The following is an 18,225-nucleotide window of genomic DNA, read 5'->3' on the forward strand; positions in this document are numbered from 1 at the left end:
AAAATTGGTGAGGACACACTTGAAAAGTTGTAGCAGACATCTGTTACCTTGGAGACACTTTGTCATCTGGGGGGGGGGGGGCTTGCAGCAACAACAAGATGTAAGTCTGTTTGGAAGAAATTCAGAGGACTTCTTCAAATTCTGACGAGCGAACATCTGGCAATTACAACCAGAGGTCATTTATATTCAACTTGCATTAGACCCGTGTTGCTATATGGTTCCGAAACACGGGCGTTAATTAACAACCGCCACTCTAAGGAAACGAATACGCAACGACAAAGCCATGATAAGATGGATCTGCCTTGTCACCTTCGAGTATCTTTATTACTCAGCTTAACATCAGAAACATCGCTGATGTTATCCAAACAAATAGCATAGGTGTAGCTCGGGTTCGAATATTACCGAGGCAGGGGGTCTGGGGGGCTGCGCCCCCCCGGAAGCTATCGACATTTTAACAACGTAAAAGGTGTTGTTGTTTTTTTACCGAGGCAGCTGCCTCGGTTGCCTCAATGGAAGCTACGCCACTGAATAGGCTGAGATGGCTAGGCCATGTTGAGCGTAGTACAGGTTGGATATCACAGGTTCGTACATTTAATGCCACTGTATATCGAGTTCCAGGCAGGGCAAAGCCGACATGGGATGAGTTAGTAAAAGGAGACCTAGAGTCTACAGGATTGGATAGGATCAATCCACTGGATCGCCAGGTAACAACTTCAACCGGACAAACAGGCCTCATCCTTGCAAAAGGATTAATTTGGCTTGGATAATCAAAATGGATGATGGTGTGAAGATATTTAAGGAGGGAGACATGTGGCGGTCAGTTGGGTTCGATCGTCAATAGCCTAATAGCTTAGTCGGTAGAGCACCTGACAGGAGATTTTAGGGGTCCAGGTTCGAATCCCGGTCTGGTCTGTTGCATTTTCTCCCTTCCTATTACACGCAACTAAAACAGATTACGGGCACGTTTACATTTTGGATGAGTTTGTTCGGCAACTGAAAAATTCTCATTTGGCCAAGTTTGGTTATAAATGACTCAGTGGTTCTGGAGGAAAAGTCGAAAATGTAAAAAGTATACAGACGGACGAACAGACAGACGGACAACAGGCGATCAGAAAAGCTCACTTGAGCTTTCAGCTCAGGTGAGCTAATCATCCGAGGTCACTAACACATCTGAGGTGCACAAGACCTAACAACCCCATGATCAGCAGAATGACTCTACAACAAAAGGCAAAATGATTCATTGTCGGACATCTCTCTCTCAGGAGTGGACGAAAATAATTATATAGACAACAATGACACCACTACCATCAACAACCAATACAACTCTTTCAATAGTAACAACACCACTACCAACTAAAACAACAATAACAAACTGTGATCATAATAAATCTTTGTTTTTTAAATTATACAACAGAACAAGTAAAAGACGAAGTAGAAGATGTCTTGCTTATAGGGTCCAGAGAACCTTTGCGGTCATAGCTGGATAACAGAAGAAAGAGGTGGAAAGGAGAAGGGCCAGTTTGTATGTAATTATTTCCAAATAGTTGCAGCAAGGAGGACGACAATTTGGGATGTGAGGTTGCCCAAATCGTCGCCGGCGACGATTTAGGACGGGCGACAATTAGGGGTGTTACACAAGAAACCCCAAATCATCGCCCGTCCCAAATCGTCGCCGGTGACGATTTGGGGTGTAGCAGTCCTCACTTGTAATTTATGGCAGGAGTTAGCCAGACAAATTGTATCAATTTTTAAACGAAGGGGCAAAACTCCCGCAAGAGGTCAAAATTGTAACCAAATCTAGAGTGATCCACGAAGCTTCATGTAAATAATAACTTGATATGTGAGAGAAATGAAAAAAGAAGCAGAAAATCCCAAACAAATGGACGGACAGACATCACTGTACCATAATATGTCCCGTCTAAAGACTGGCGTATAAAGATAGGTCAAACTCAAACTTGACTTGTAATCCATATCAATAAGTTTATGTATAAATTTAAAGGGACTGGTTCACGATTTTTTAACAAATTAGTTTTTATTTTTGATGTTTAATATTAAAAGTATAACTCATTTAATGTTGACAACCAAAATTTTAACCTTCTGAATGCAAGAATAAAATCTATATTTTAGCCTTAAATATGCGTTATGTAAACAAAGACTCGAGTCTTTTTATGCATACAAACAAACAAGTGACATATCAATGTTGTAATACATGTATAAAGCATCTTAATTTTGCATAGTCGCACATCTCAACTTTTAGATGAAACATTTTATCCGAAGAATGCTTGAAATGTGAAAGTTATAAAAACTTAGATCGATATCCATTTCTTTTGAAAATTTCGTAAACAATAACATACCGCAATCTTTGTTTACAAAACAAATAATGAACTTCCGTGATAATGTACAAACTTAATTTTTATGTGAAATCTTTTAAAAACATATTAGACAGTAGATTTTGATCATTAAAAGTGAAAATTAAAATCTTGAAGAAAACCGTGAATCAGGGATAGCAATAGAAAGTCCAGAGAAGCATTTGCACAGATGCATGTATACACAGGCTGATCACGTGCCTATTGCGGGACCCTAATTATTCACGAGAATCTCATTTTCAGGTATTCTTGTCAATCGATATTAGTGATTTATGGTAATTTATTGAAAACTCTCTGAAATGCTCTATATTTGAGTTGCACGTAGAAAATCAGTCAGTGCTTTATTAGTCCATCTGGGGAAAAACCTCAAATAACAGGAAAGTCAGACGATAGAGACCTGTACTTACATTGTACTTCCCTTTACATTTCAAGCAGAAGATGAGATGCTGATCATAATAGCCATTTTAACAAGTTAAAGATGAAAAAATATTAACAGCATTGTTTGTTTTGTTTTTACATCACAAGTTTAATCATTTCATAAAAGATCACAATTCTAGATCACATAAACATGGATAAAAATAAAAAAAGTCATAATACTGCGTACTGCAGTCATATATTTGCAACAAAGTAATTTCATTATTGCACACACCAAATGTACCTGACGATTCTACAATTAATGTACATAATATGTAGGAGAAATTTTCAAAATACCTTTTTTGTATTATATTGTAGTAAAACTTTGCTTTCCAACTTGTCATTGACAAATTATCATTTCTTGTTTTTTGTTTTATTTGTAAAATGCTGTTGAAGTATTTTTATGAATAATTATCAATACATTTTCAGTAAAAAGATGCATAAAAGTACTGGAGTGGAATGTTCATATTAAAAAAAACTCACATTTAACATTTCATAACTCACTCATACTACATGTAGCATGTACTATATACACAGAATCAATCCTTGTAGAAACACAACAGGCTTTTGTTTAGAGAAGCTTGGAATTTCTTTCCAGTAATGACAATATAGAAAATGGATTTCAGGTAAAAACCACACAATTTATACACAATTTTTAATACAAGAAAATTTAGAGTTTTAATAACTGCTGACAAAAATGATACATAAATAATACAATTCAGAGCACAGTGCTTAATTTTCCGTTAATATATATATACATTATATGTAGAAAGAAAACACATGAAGCCCATGTAAATTATGGTGGCAACATTGTTAATGAAAAGCCTACAGCTCAGTGGATCTGCTTGATTACCTCCTTTAAATATTTTTTAAAATTTTCATCTCTATATCAATAATCAAATATTAATCAAAAATCAAACTACCTGAAACATTTCAAGGGCTTTCTTGTTATACATAAATATGAAAATGAGCTGTAGAATTCTTCCTAGTGCTATATACACATACATCCATTAACAGTACAATACACATAGTAAAATGAACAGCTGTCAGCAAATGTATGAGTACAAGTATATGACTAGAAATAAAAGCAAGATCCTAAAATTTTGTTTGAAGGGAGGTAAAGAAATCAGAAAAAATATATCATGCAATATTATGTGTACTCTAAGACTTTAAACACACAATGAAACTCAACCCCCCAGAAATCTGCATACATGAATACAATAAAATACTTGGAAGTTTTTAAATCCTTCCTTTAACATATATAAACAGAGATGCATCTGAAAATATTTCTCCGTTATAAATGAGAGAGACACATCTGACAGTACGACAGTCAGTACGATGGTAACGGTCTTCAGGTCACCATGTTTTTCCAATAAATACTCTTAAATTATCTACAAATGTGAGAAAAATAAATATCGCCTAGCTTAAGAATTGGAGCACTGGGAGCCTTAGAGTCAGCACTTTTATGCTCCTTAATGAAAGTCAAATTCAAAATACATCCAGTCTAATTCTATTGTTCCCTGACAGCCTGAGATTGCTCTGTATTTTCTACATCACTCTGTCAAACTCTAACACAGTATTCCAGCTGACTGAGAGAACCCTATCTCTGCTAAGCCCTGCTGTAACAATGAGGTGGAGTTCTTTTCCCGGTTGTCTTAGAATGGTGTTTTGGAAGTGACATTAATCATTTCAGATGCTCTGCAAAACAGATAAAAATGCTTAGATGTACATGTATATATATGAGAGAGAGAATTTTTCATACAAAGAATGAAAAATTTGAGAACTAAACAAAATAAATTTTGAAAGAAAATCAGATGTACTGCATCAAACATATAAAAAACATTTCAAGGTATATATAAGTACAATAAGTATAATTTATGTATATATTATATGAAAATATAATATATATATTGGAAATTATAAACTGTATTCTATGTGCCCTTGTCTACCAATACATAAAGAAGCAGGTGAAAATGCAAACTGGAGTATAGTGCAATTGCAGTTTACACAATATCCTTTCTATTGCTTGTTATATAAATATATATTTTTACAAATTGTAATGATGACATTTAAGAAATGAACATCACTTTTGAGCTGTTCATGGTCAATATGAATGGATTTGATTTGATTGAAATCCAAATCCATTCATATTGACCATAACAGCTCAAAAGTGATGTTCATTTCTTATATTTATATTCATTTACTAAATCACCATTTGTTAACATTGCTTGTATAAGTCAGGAAATATTTTGTTGCATAAAACAAACTCCTAAGATCCACCTATGTCACAGTCGTATTGTGACATACGTCAAAACACAGATGTTACACCTCGTCTTACCCTGCCTTTTATCAACATTGCACAGTGCACTGTATTTTGGAGCTAGGAGACTTCAAGATTGGGATGATAATCCATATAAGTTTACAATTTTAATCCAAGGTGTGAATTTGCGAGATCTTTGTAACACATGTTGTATTTTTTTCAAATCATTACACTCTCTCAGTCGCGTGCTTTAAACTAGTTCATAATCCGTTCATAGTCAATATGAATGGATTGTGTCGCGTGCTGAAATTGGTTAGTTCATGGAAGAAAATGCAATTTGTAATATGAATATTTCCTCATAAAGAAATGAATGCACTGTAATTGTGAACAATTCATGTATGAACCTGAGTATGTCTATTTAAGTAGAATGTAAATATAAAAACTAAAATTTTTGAAAATACATCTGGGTACAAACTACAGTCCTTCAGGTCAGCATACTTTTCATGAAGCGCTAACACGCTATATATTAGTGTAAAGCATCGCAGTTCATACCTCCATGTGCTTCCAAGAATGAAATTCATTTCTTTTAAAAGTGTCACATACACCTTTCATACACATATGAACACGATACTGACATCAATAACGGAATGTTTTATAGCTTATGTAGTTTTAAATTCCTCATTAAGATGCAATAAGCAGGGCAGGGATTAGTAAATTTAATTTCAGTGTGATAAGAGTTTAAACATTGACTTCTATCTTATTTGTGACATAAAATTTCTTTAAAATGATATGCAGTGTTAGTAATGATAAGTATCAAATATTCATTATTTTTATTGCACATAACTGTGCCAAACAAAGCAATTTTATAAGTGAGAAGTGATAGCAGATTTTGCTATTATAATACTACATATAACTTATAAAAACCCAACCTATGGAATACACACGATAATTTGCCATACATTAAAACTTACAGTAGTTTTTAATACCAATTACTGCTTCGTCATCATCAAATCTACAAATTTTGAACAGAGGATTGATACATGCATTGTTTTTCCTAAGACGGCAAAGGGGAATGAACTGGAACTCGATGGATGTGTGAAACACAGTGTGACGATACACGACATTAACACACATCCTCCACAGATGTGGAAATAGAACAATCTGCTGTCAAATAAATCGTTGTTTATATGATAGTGAAATACAATGTCGCCAAACGTTTTATTGATCAGGAGAAGATTAACCTATATGATCAGCAATAATACTTAAAAATTGTTGAGTGTGGCGGAGGACAGCAAAATAATCTATCAAGAAATCATAACCCCTAAAAGAAGCACTTTCCCGCTTTAAACAAAGAAAAATTTGCCTCTTCAATATAATGTTATAGATTTAGTGGTGTTTATGTCAAGAACTAACCTTAAAGTACACTACACAGATGTTTGCCTATCATTTTGACTAAATATACATGTACCTTTTTATATGTCATATATTCCTAATACATTTATGTAAAACTTCCATCCCCTATTGTGCCCTGACCCTACCCCAGTCTGTGATTTGCCACATTAGACATTTCAGCATACCTAACTTTTCATCAGCCAGAATTACTTGATAAATATTTTACAAACAAAATAAAATAAAGGCAAAATACATAAAATTTTCCCTGCATACACTCTAGCACTTTTACAGAGATTTCTGTGTGAAGTTAACCTATCAAAAATCTTAATCCTATGTTTTCTGGCATATTAAACTTGTTATTTTGAATTTTGTCTTTAGAATACATATAGTTAGGAATGCAATGCATTGACATTCAGTGGTGAAAACACAAACAGGATAAAACTTCTGAAACCTGATTATGTGATTTAACTCTATTTGCATGGGATGAATTTGAATTAAAAGCCACCAAGCATTTGATCAGCAATGTTTTAATAAGAGAAACACAAACCACAGTATGACTATCACTAGTCAGAAGCATTTTCACTTTAACAACTTAACAGCAAAACTTTGCCATGCATATTTCATAACAGATGGCTTTAGAAACTTTCAAGAGCAACAAACATCTTTTCATAGTTGATCAAGATTTACATACATGAAAGGAATTATTGCAGTTTGATAAAACAAGAAAAATATTCAGGCTCATATGTACATATAATTGCATCTTATAAAGAATATGAACAAGAAATGTTTCAGAAACATGCATGCCCCTCATGGTGCAAAATTGTAAAGGGTTATACACATGTATAATTTAATTGATAGTAGTGCCAAAACCATTCAAGTTATTGAGTGGACAATATCTTCCTATCTCAAGAGTGGATTGACCCTTAACCTTTTACCATGTGACCTCAAAATCAATAAGGATCAGCTACTCCTTAGGATGTACCAGTGTACCAAGTTTGGTGTCAATCAAGCAAATGATTCTTAAAATATAGGAAACAATATTTTACTATGTCCAGTTTGACCCTTGACCTTTGACCTCAAAATCAACAGGGGTCATCTACTCTTTAAAATGTACCAGTGTACCAAGTTTGATGTCTGTTAAGGAAAGGGTTCTCAAGATATTGAGATACTATGTCCAGAGTAGATTGACCCTTGATCTCTTTGACATGAAAATCAAAAGGGATCCTCTTCTTCTCATAACCAACTAAAATAAGAAATATCATTATAATCAAGTGAATGGTTCTCAAGATATGGTACAAATCAACATGCCCCTCTTCTTTGAAGGGGGACATATATCATTGGCAAATTTATAGTTCTTATAAACTTCTTTGCCTAGAACCTTAGCTTATTGGGTAGATCGTGAGTTCAAATCTTGCGGATCAAGTTTTAAGATTTTTATAAAATTAATTTCTACTAAAAATTAAAACTATTTTTCACTAAAAAAAGAAGCAAATTCTAAAGTTTTCAATATCAGAATATTGTGTTCAAAACAGTTTTCCCTGGTGGTATATGTACATGTATATCCAAGCTAAAAATTAAAGACTACTAAAACTGAATATAAAATTAACAAATCTATAAGAAGAAAAATACAACAACAAAACAAACAAAAATACACCAATGTAAAATACACCATACCAAAATAAATATAAAGGAGAGTCTCACTATCATTCAAAATGAAATATAAACAACCATCAGGATATGTGTATATATATATATATATATATATATATATATATATATATATATATATATATATTTATTTGTAAGCTAATTCAATCTAACCACACACTGAAAATACCAGTACATCTGTTCTTTACAAAATTGAGTTCAGTAATGTTTTGCAGTGTATGCAATATTTGAAATTTTAACAATTTTCCACAAATCTCAATATTCATACATAAGATTTTTGAAAGAGTTCCCTTAAAGACTGGAGGTCTCGGTCAGCACCTCTAAAGGATGGAATTCCAGGAAGTACCTAAGTTTAACAGACTTGTAAACATGCAGAGATCAAATTACGTACTTCACAAAACTGACCATTTGTGTGGGTTGGTGGGTGTACTGGTGTGTGCATGTGTGGCTGACAGATTAACAAAGGAACTGTAGGATACACAAAATTTCAGCAATTATCACATGGATCCCTCCTAGCACGGCAGAATATATGATGGACAAATCACCACACGAAGAGAGACTAGCGTCTATAAACTTGCCTTTATCAACAGAAATCTAGCAGTTTTGTGGACTTGCCTCAGAGTCAGGATCAAAACTGGTGATAGGGTGAGCTGGACTGTGGGCAGAGTGGCATTATGTAATTTCCAATGAAATAACATTGCTAATTCAAATACTGGTATCAATGGGAAAATATTTATGAGAGCAAAATTTAAATTTGCACACATACAAAATGACTGTTGCTGAATTCAGCTAGAAGCTGATAAACTGTACATTACCTAATAACTTTACTATTAGAAAATGGAATAAAGAAGTTTCTTTGATATGTGAAATATGTAATTTTGATGAGACCTTTCTGAATAAATGTTGTATGATTCTCTGATTGCAATACATATTTAAAGAGAGTACTGCCCCAACTTCAACTGCTTAATTTTAAAATTACTGGTAGTTTGAAAATTATAGTTATTGGTTTTAACAATGATATTAATTACAAGATTACCAGACTGAAGAAAGTGATATGATAAACAAATAATAGATACAGAATAAATGTAAATATGCTAAAAAGAGATTTTTGTCAACAATGTTGAAACAAACTTTATTTATGTAAAATACTGTCTGAAGTAAGACTGGAAAGATAATAGGATAATAATATTATAAAGGTATATCCTATACATGGATTTCAATAAAAGATATTGTTTTGGGGAAAAAATGCAATATTTACATGTATATATTTATCAGAACATGACATAAATATCAAGCGTCAGAAGTGAAAACATAAAAGTGTTTCATGCTTAATTTGTTAAAAATGATAGAAACAGATGTTAGTAAAAAAAAAACCACCAAAAAAACCAAATGTTACAACAAAGTAACACAAAAAGACAATTAACAAATAGTGTTATTGATAGAATCAATGATTGGGTACTTTTCTGTCTCCATTGTTTATACTCACTTTTTTCCATATTTAATATGAATGATGAGGAAAACAACTCCTAGAAGGACACACAAACATCCTGTCACAATGTACGCTATTCCAAGGAAGGGGTTCTTTCCTCCCAACCAGGAGGTGTTGGTGAGAATAATAGACTTTTTCCCATCAAACGCAGTCACAGGATAAGCTGAAAGAGGAGAACAGTCACCATTCATATTTCTTACACAGATATACATGTATCTCTTTTGTGTCTCAAAACGAGAAGAATATGTAAAATTTATTCTACTTTTTCTTTATAATTATTACACAGACTACAAATACATGTCTACATGGATTTTAAAAAAGGAAAATAAACCAAACATTGACTTCATCTCTAATGAGCCCCACTCCCCAGAACATTACACAATGAAAATACATGTACATGCAAATATTCTACCGTATTCTATTTGAAGTGTGTAATTTCCTTTAGGAAGACCAGTGACAAACGTTCCTTCATGATTAATTTTTCGGTACAATTTGCGGAAATTTGGGAGAGCCGCTGTTCTCATCCACACGATCAGATCCTCATTGATGTAACCATTGTTGTTGACATTATCGCTCAAGTTGTAAACATTTCTATCATTCCAGTTTGGGGGGTTTGTAAAACCATCCCAGCCTAATAAAAGATTAATTGTAAATAAATGACATTATGCATCTACATGTACGCACACACACACTGTTGAATAAATTGAACATTTGCAAAACTCGCGTCTCACTGATAAATCTGACACGACAAAATCGCAGAAGTCTCGATGAATTAATCAAATTTCATCACTCACTAGAAGGGTTGTTGAATTTATCCTGCTTGTCGGAGAACCACGCAATCCCAGTTGATGATAGGGACACATTCTCATTCCTATTGAACTCCAGCGTAATGGAGTCTGGAAAAACAAGTACAGCTCCACAATATATCTGCATCATTTACAAATAAAACACCAAAGACAGGATTCACCGTTCACATCAAATTTAAATATTCCTTTCTGTTAAAATCCTCTCAAAAGAGGACAATGAATCTGACCATTGATATCCATAATCAGACATACTGATAGATTTTACTGCAGGAGTACCCCTACTTATTTCCATAAGGTCAGAATTTCATCGATCGACAATTGAAGAGAAAGAGCAATAACATTTTTTCAGGATAAGTTGAAAACAAACAAAATTCTTAACATAACCTTACCATTAAAGAGACTGTTAGCAATGGCTCCACAGGGTGCTATGGGTCTCGTATCACTGGAGCTGATGGTTTTTGTTTTATAAGGTTCACAGTCCGAGTTTAGAGTACTAGCTGATACCGTGTCTCCGTGTATTTGATTGTCATCGCGGGATCTAACATACCGTCTATGGTTTTGGTAATAATTGGACAATCCATAATACATATACACATCTTTCTGTAAAACATACCATATTCGAATATATAATAAATGTACTTTTAATATTTGTATATGAAAGCTTTGAATTTAAAAAAATCAAACATACAATAATATCTATTTCTGCACATTTTTGTCTCATAGTCACAAATGTGTATACATGTCATTGTACATAGAATTTGTGGTTTGTTGATTATGAAATAAGTATGAAATACATACTGGGAAATCCTCATCAAGCCTAAAGGTTTCTTCACAGTAACAAACATATCCCGATACATTGGTTCCCAGAGATTCAAGCTTTGACGCACATGTTGTACCACTGTCATATTTGTCATAACAGTGTGTGTAGTCCACAACCTTCTCCATTACCTGAAATACAAAATTATACAGTGTATTGAGGCAAAACATTTGTACACAGCTTTGAATTTTCGTACATTTTAACCATCTTAAAGCTTTTTGAATGAAATCTATTTTCATTTTTAGTTTCTCTCTTTAAAATTCATGACATTCATTTCACATTATGTGAAAGACCATGGTTATGTTATTTTCACTAAAGTCTTCATTAGACAGATTTATTCATACCTCTGCAAAAATAAAACAGCGGTGAGGCTGCATACATCATTATCCTATTGAAAGGTTCTTATAATGAAGAGGTTTATATGTACATGTATAAAAGTTGGCGACCATGTTTGTTGGACTTTCCCAGATTGGAATTAATAATTGGGATGCATTGGGGAGCAGATCTTTTAATTTGGTGAGCCAAAATAAAATGATCAATAAAAAACAAAGTACAGGTGACTCTCAAAAACTAAACTTTTAGAGATTGAGAGTAAATTTATGTATTTATATGGGGAAAATGTCAGGACAGGGAGATTACTTAAAGAGAACAAAACCTTTGAAAAATCAAAGGTCTAACCATTGAAAGTCTCATCTAAGTAGTGAAAAGAGTGCTTAATATTTGCAAAGATCCACTTCAAATTCTTTGTGCCAACAAATCATAAATATTTCTTAAGCAATTCACATTTTTCAGCTAACTGTAACACTTACTCCATTCGAAGTGACAAGAAGTGCTATTCCCAAGGGAATAAATGCTACACCAATGGCAAAGAAAGCAGGCAGCACTGTCCCAGCTGTTAGAATGGGCTGCCATGCTGGCAACTTCTGTTGTTTAAACTTTGTATCTACACAGAAAACAAGAAAGCAGAAATAAATGAAAAATATACTACTCATGCATGAGTTTGTCATCTTCAACTCAAACTATCCATCCATTTGCTGTTGACGGGTGACCCAAAGTACTTTTCAACATGCTGAGTAATACTTGCCTCTGGTGAACAGGTTTTTCAACAAATTTGTAAAGGGAAAGACTCTTTTCAGAATGTCCTTTCTTCTATATGTGGCAGTATTTGTTAACATTTCATTATATCAAGTCCCAACTCTCAGCTCATGTCTTATGTCCAAATACGAACATTCTCTGTGAAAATTATGCATCAAAACAAATCTTGTGCAATTTTGCAGTTGCTTCCCTAACGCTGGAAGCTGGGAGTGTGTTTGGCATTGTTGTCCTAAGCTTCATGAAACAGTGTACATTTTGTAATCCTTCTGCATGAATATATAACACAATACTAATTAACCCCCCCCCCCCAATAGTGTGGTTCCTATTACATGCTTTTGTTTTTGCCTGTACCTCCTGTGAATGTTTGATGATCAATGAAAAATAAGCATGATACTGAAATATTGACGTGTAAATGTTTCTCAAAAAACTGCAATACAATGTATACCATCCAAATTTTGTGACATCTTAAATTTTCTAGTGTCTTCAACAATATGGGGGAACCAATGGCAGAAAATTTAAGCATGATAATTGAATCCCAAGCATAAACAAGAGGCCCATGGGCCACATTGCTCACCTGAGTCACCTTGGCTCATGTTTAAAGATTTTTCCTATATATTCACATGTAAAACTTTGATCCCTATTGTGGCCCCATCATACTCCCGGGGGTCATGATTTTTAGAAAATTGAATCTGCACTATGTCATGAAGCTTTCATGTAAATGTAAACTTTTCTGGCCCAGTGATTTTTCAGAAGATTTTTCATAATTTTCCCTATATATTTGTATGTAAAATTTTGATCCCCTATTGTGGCCCCATCTTACCCCCTTGGAGCATGACTTTTACAAATGTCACTCAGGAAGCTTTCGTGCAAACGTAAACTTCTTTAGCCCAATGGTTCTTAAGGAGAAAATTTGTAAAGATTTTTTTCTATTTATTAGTTATGTAAAACTTTGATCCCCTATTGTGGCCCAATCCTACCCCCTGGGGCCATGATTTTAACAAACTTGAATTTCCACTATGTCAGGAAGCTTTCATGTAAATTTCAGTTCTTCTGGCCCAGTGGTTCTTGAGAAGATTTTTAAATGACTCCACCCTATTTTTGCATTTTTGTGATTATCTCCCCTTTGAAGGGGCATAGCCCTTCATTTGAACAAACTTAAAAGCCCTTCACCCAAGGTTGCTTTTGGCCAAGCTTGGTTATAATTGGCTTAGTGATTCTGGAGAAGAAGTCGAAAATGTAAAAAGTTTACAGACGGACAACAGGCGATCAGAAAAGCTCACTTGAGCTTTCAGCTCAGCAGAGTTGTCACCAGAAATCATTGAAGATGAGTCCCAGACTCGTGGTTCATAGGCAGCTTGAGTCCCACGAAAATTTGATGAGTCCTATGAAAATTTGATGAGTCCCATGGATATCTAATGAGTCTTTTTTTATATAAGAAAATTAAAATGGAAGCAGTACAAAACATATCAATTTTAAGATTTATTTTTAATCATTCGTGACTTGGTCTCGGACGACTAATTGTCCACGCCAACATAATTATTTCCCCGAATCTCCTATCATCACAACACAATATTAAACAGCATTTTAATCAAATTATTATTGTGATAAAATAGATGAGTACTTGTTTTGTTTGCCGACGATCTGAAAAACCTATCAAAGTTTACAAACTACGCTACTTTCAATTCCAATAAAAATGGCTATCGGAAGACCAACATTCATATTTAAATATAGATCCCGATTTGTAAAACAAACAAATTTAAATAAAGTAATAAGAGTAAATAACTGCCAGTGGCAAAACATTCTTCATTTTGCATGTTATCTAATTATCTTTTGAATATTATATTCTACTTCGCACCTAATTGACTGACGCTAAACAAACAAGTTTAACAAGTCAGATTGGGACACTGTGAACTCTGTGGTATTATTTCGGTTCATTAGAGCATAACATTTCACCTAGATTTTTTCCTACTATGAGTTTTAATTGATACACAATATCAGGGCTTCTAAAAAAAATTACAATTTTTACTCGGAGTCTGTGACCATCACTGACCTGTCCGCGGGACTCGCCATATCAGACAAACTTGCGTCCAAATGAATTTTCTGCGTCTCGGACAGATTCTTGCGTTAGTGACAACCCAGAGCTCAGGTGAGCTAAAAAGTTAGGATCAGGGGGGTTGGGACCAGTGCAAAATGTAATAGGACACACATTTGTTTTGACTTACATACTGATAGGACTTCCAACTTTTTTATTTTCAACACTGATAGGACAGCTATACTTTTTTTGCAAATGTAGCAAAGAGCAAAAAATATAATATAAAGTATTTCAAACTTTTAATTCAACCATCTTTTTAAAAAATAATAATACTGAATAGTGTGCATGCTTTATTTCATGTCCAAGTTGAGTATACTAGAGGCAATTTGCAATAAAATACTTGACCTTTGAAATTTTTGATATTAAAACATGTAGTCATTTTTTAAAAATCACAAAAAAAGTATTCAGATAGGACATGGGATTTTTAAAAAATGGAAATATAGAATATGCACCGCCCCCCCCCCCCACCCCCCCCAATAAATATTGACCGGTCTCTTAGTCTACAAAGATTAATAATGAGTTTACATATGGAAATAAATAATTATGAATTGATGCATGAATTTAATTATTTCTATTTGAACATTTCATAATATTAGATAAAAAGATATTGCTTTTTATATCAAAGTGTATACAGATGTCATACATGTACATTTATATAAAGATGAAGTTGTGTGCAATATATGTAAAATTTATTGTATTTCATATTGAAGTATATAGATATCATATATAAAAATAAATTGTGTACAATATATGTGAAATTGTCGTTTTTATAATTAATCCTCTAATTTTTGCATAAAATAGAATCGCTACGTATTAGGAGTAAATTGCATTGACCAATAAGAAATCAAATTATTGTGTTTGAGAACATAATTATGAGACCTTTACATTTAAAAAACACTAGTTTTGACGAAGATTCTTTTCTTCCTGATTATTCTTTAAAAAGGTAAGTCTGTTTTACGGAAAGAACATCGATTATGCACAATTCTTAAGAAAATAAAAAATTGTCCACGTTTCTCTTTTGTATATTAAATATTGTTTAGAATTGTGTTTAGAGTACACAAATTTAAGAGTATGATTTAGACAATGTACGTGCAAGTTTTGCAACCTTTTTAAATATATTTAGGATTCTAATCTCAGTTGGCATGATTTTGAAACAGATTCCATGTATAAGGAGCATTTCAGTTGATAAGAGACAATAAATTAGTAGACAGAGTTGCATATGATAGGGGGTACTGTATTTATCAATACAATCTATTATAATCCAAATTCTATTACTTTTGCAGTTTCAATTATTTCAGCATGGCTAGAAAGCAAAAAGTCCACAGGCACCTGAAGTATGGATATTACTACCCCCCTTTTTTTGGATAAATTTTTTTTGATGGCAAGAATATCTCTGAAATGTGTGAATTTCCAGTCTATCTCATCCCTCTTTCGATTCATGTAATTGTTTCATGCTTTTTGTAAGCTTTAGAGATTGGCCTTCTACCTGTATAATAAAATGAATGGGGGGGGGGGGGGGGGGGGGGAGTTAGTAATATCCATACTTCAAGTGCCTGTGAAAAAGTCTAGTCTCTGTAGGATAAAAACAGGAAACCAACCAACCAACCCCCCCTCCCAAAATAGATTTTTTAAAAAAGAGAAATAAAAAGTCATGTATGTTAAAAAGCTGGTTGTAAATAGTATGTGTTTGGTAGCTCCAATAATTCAATGTGTTTTTGTATGGTGCTTTATATATATACTGAACTCCATTTATATAATGCATGTAAGGTTGTTTTGTTATAAATAATACAGGTTTTGATGTTTAATAGGTAATACGCAAAGTTTAGTCATTCATAGGATTTATTAATCAAACAGTAGCTTTATCTACATAGTGCATGTTAATTACTTTTGTTGTAAATAATATGTAGTCTTATTGATTCCAAGCATACATGCATTTGATTTTTATTAGCTACATCTATGTAAATAGTTGTAAATAGGATGTATCGTAGTCTGTTTCTTCAATAGTTTTTGTATGTAATGAGTTCTTCAATTTTTTTATTTATTTCAAATACCAATTTAATTTAACAAATTAAAATTTTTATTCCTTCTTTCGATTGATAAAAATATATTCTGTTTTTATGTCTGTTGATAACGGCTAACAATCCCACTGTTTGATAATTTATTAGTATTTTTTTCTATTATTACGTAAGAAATTTTCCACAAAGCATAGGTATAAGTTTGTAAGGCGTACTTTGATAAATAATATACTTTTTTTTTTAGGTCGATATGTAAGTTAATCATGTAAGGTAGCAATTATATGTTCCATTTGACCTCTATTTGGGTAAATCGACACACCCTAGATTTAACACTGTATTCCTAAGCAGACATTAAAGTATTCTCTTTAGAGAAGTGGACAGACATAGCCTACACCCACTTCTCTTTGCAAACCTTCACATTTTGATTCTAGAAAATGTGTAAATGCCAGAACTGGTGACGGTTTACACTTTGATTGACGTTTCAACTCAAATATCATTTAATATGCTTGAATTTACTTAACAGACAAGTTATTTCCAAAACTTGAACATTAAATGCATGTATCTGTCACAAGGAAATTAACACTTACTCGCTGTTGATCCATTTTCTCATGTTTCCAGTCTCGAGTTTGAATTCTCTATTACTGGTAGAATAAAATGAACATTCAAAGTTGGAAAAATTTGAAAAAAAAGTAAACACGCATTTTGCTTCTCGTAAATGTTTTTGACATTTCATTTTTATTCAAACATGTTTTCCTACTGATATCAACAATAATCTTTTTCAATAAAACAAAAAAAAGCTTTTCAAGAACCAGAATGTGTGTTTTATTATTTTTTTCAAATTATCTTCGGATGTTCGAGTTTTTTCTCCCGACAATACAAATAAGTACATCATTCAAACCCAGGACTGGGAACATGTGAAAATGGATTACCTACCAGTAAGTGCTAATTTTTTCATGTCAGTTGCACTCATTTATGTTGAAGTTGTGAAAATAAAGTGCTTGTAAGTAAATCCAGCCATATTTGAGTTGAAATGTCGTCAAAGCATTCCAGCATTTACACGTGATCCAGAATCAAAACATAAAGGTTTGCGAAGAGAAGTGGATGTAGGTTATGCCTGTCCACTTCTCTAAAGAGAATAACATTAAAGATGCAATGAAACATTATCATAATATGATAGGTTAAATAAATATCGCCAGAAATAGAAAACAGGACACACATCTCAGGGCCAGACTACTTTTAGACTCTTTCAATTCAAACTCATTATCTTGTGGTCGCATCAAATGACAAGCCCTCAATGTGCAGTGTAGGACGATAATATTTCTATCGATGTCAGAACATTCTATATGTTTTCAATACAAGCTACATGCCAACACAAAGTCGTAGGAAACATTATTTTTTGTGTTGTCGAGTGTTTTGTTTCTGTCCATGGCTACCGTTACATCCTTCCTGGTTTCAAAGAGAAATAAAGTGTCTAAGACATATATACATTCCAAGGGTTTTCTTTACTTTAGATATTTTTGTTTAGAATTCACTAAAATATTACCCTTTGGCTTTCTACTTGTTTCTTTTTCATCAGACTGGCTGCCTGGTGTACAGATCGCCATATTGCGGAAGTTGTCAGTGACAAATAAGCGCCACCTATATCATATACAAAGCGGTTCCTTGTCTGTTCGCCCCTTTGTTACATCAAGTTTATGTCAAAGTTCTCTCATTCAACAATTCTACATATGATTGTATTACGGACGGACAATATAATTCCTATTTCCAATGCGGGCCCTAATATGGTTTTATGCAAATAATTAATTTTGTAT

General features: G+C 33.3%; 1 protein-coding gene across 3 annotated transcripts; it reads right to left on the minus strand.

Moving 5' to 3' along the window:
• Window positions 1-2,867: 2,867 nt before the first annotated feature.
• LOC125648347 (cell cycle control protein 50A-like) lies at window positions 2,868-18,054 on the minus strand. 3 transcript variants are annotated; one of them, XM_048875355.2, is made up of 9 exons: window positions 17,958-18,054; window positions 12,022-12,155; window positions 11,194-11,343; window positions 10,785-10,995; window positions 10,384-10,485; window positions 10,002-10,220; window positions 9,587-9,752; window positions 6,012-6,052; window positions 2,868-4,478 (listed from the first exon to the last, which is right to left on the minus strand). In XM_048875355.2, coding segments are annotated over exons 1-9 (1,086 nt in total). In that variant the 5' UTR covers window positions 18,019-18,054; the 3' UTR covers window positions 2,868-4,476. The 3 variants fall into 3 exon arrangements, with proteins under 3 accessions (XP_048731312.1, XP_048731311.1, XP_048731310.1); XM_048875353.2 differs by lacking the exon at window positions 6,012-6,052 and adding an exon at window positions 8,679-8,755 and having other exon boundaries at window positions 4,341-4,478; XM_048875354.2 differs by lacking the exon at window positions 6,012-6,052.
• Window positions 18,055-18,225: the final 171 nt, after the last annotated feature.

The sequence above is a fragment of the Ostrea edulis genome, chromosome 6, assembly GCF_947568905.1.
Source record: "Ostrea edulis chromosome 6, xbOstEdul1.1, whole genome shotgun sequence".
Lineage (NCBI taxonomy): Eukaryota > Metazoa > Mollusca > Bivalvia > Ostreida > Ostreidae > Ostrea > Ostrea edulis.

Coding starts and splice junctions, on each gene's coding strand:
- LOC125648347 (XM_048875353.2), bottom strand. CDS start 18,018: ATGGCGATCTGTACACCAGGCAGCCAGTCTGATGAAAAAGAAACAAGT. Junction 9,753..10,001: donor CACACTTCAAATAGAATACG/GTAGAATATTTG, acceptor CTCCTCTTTCAG/CTTATCCTGTGACTGCGTTT. Junction 8,756..9,586: donor CATATTAAATATGGAAAAAA/GTGAGTATAAAC, acceptor CTCTGCCCACAG/TCCAGCTCACCCTATCACCA.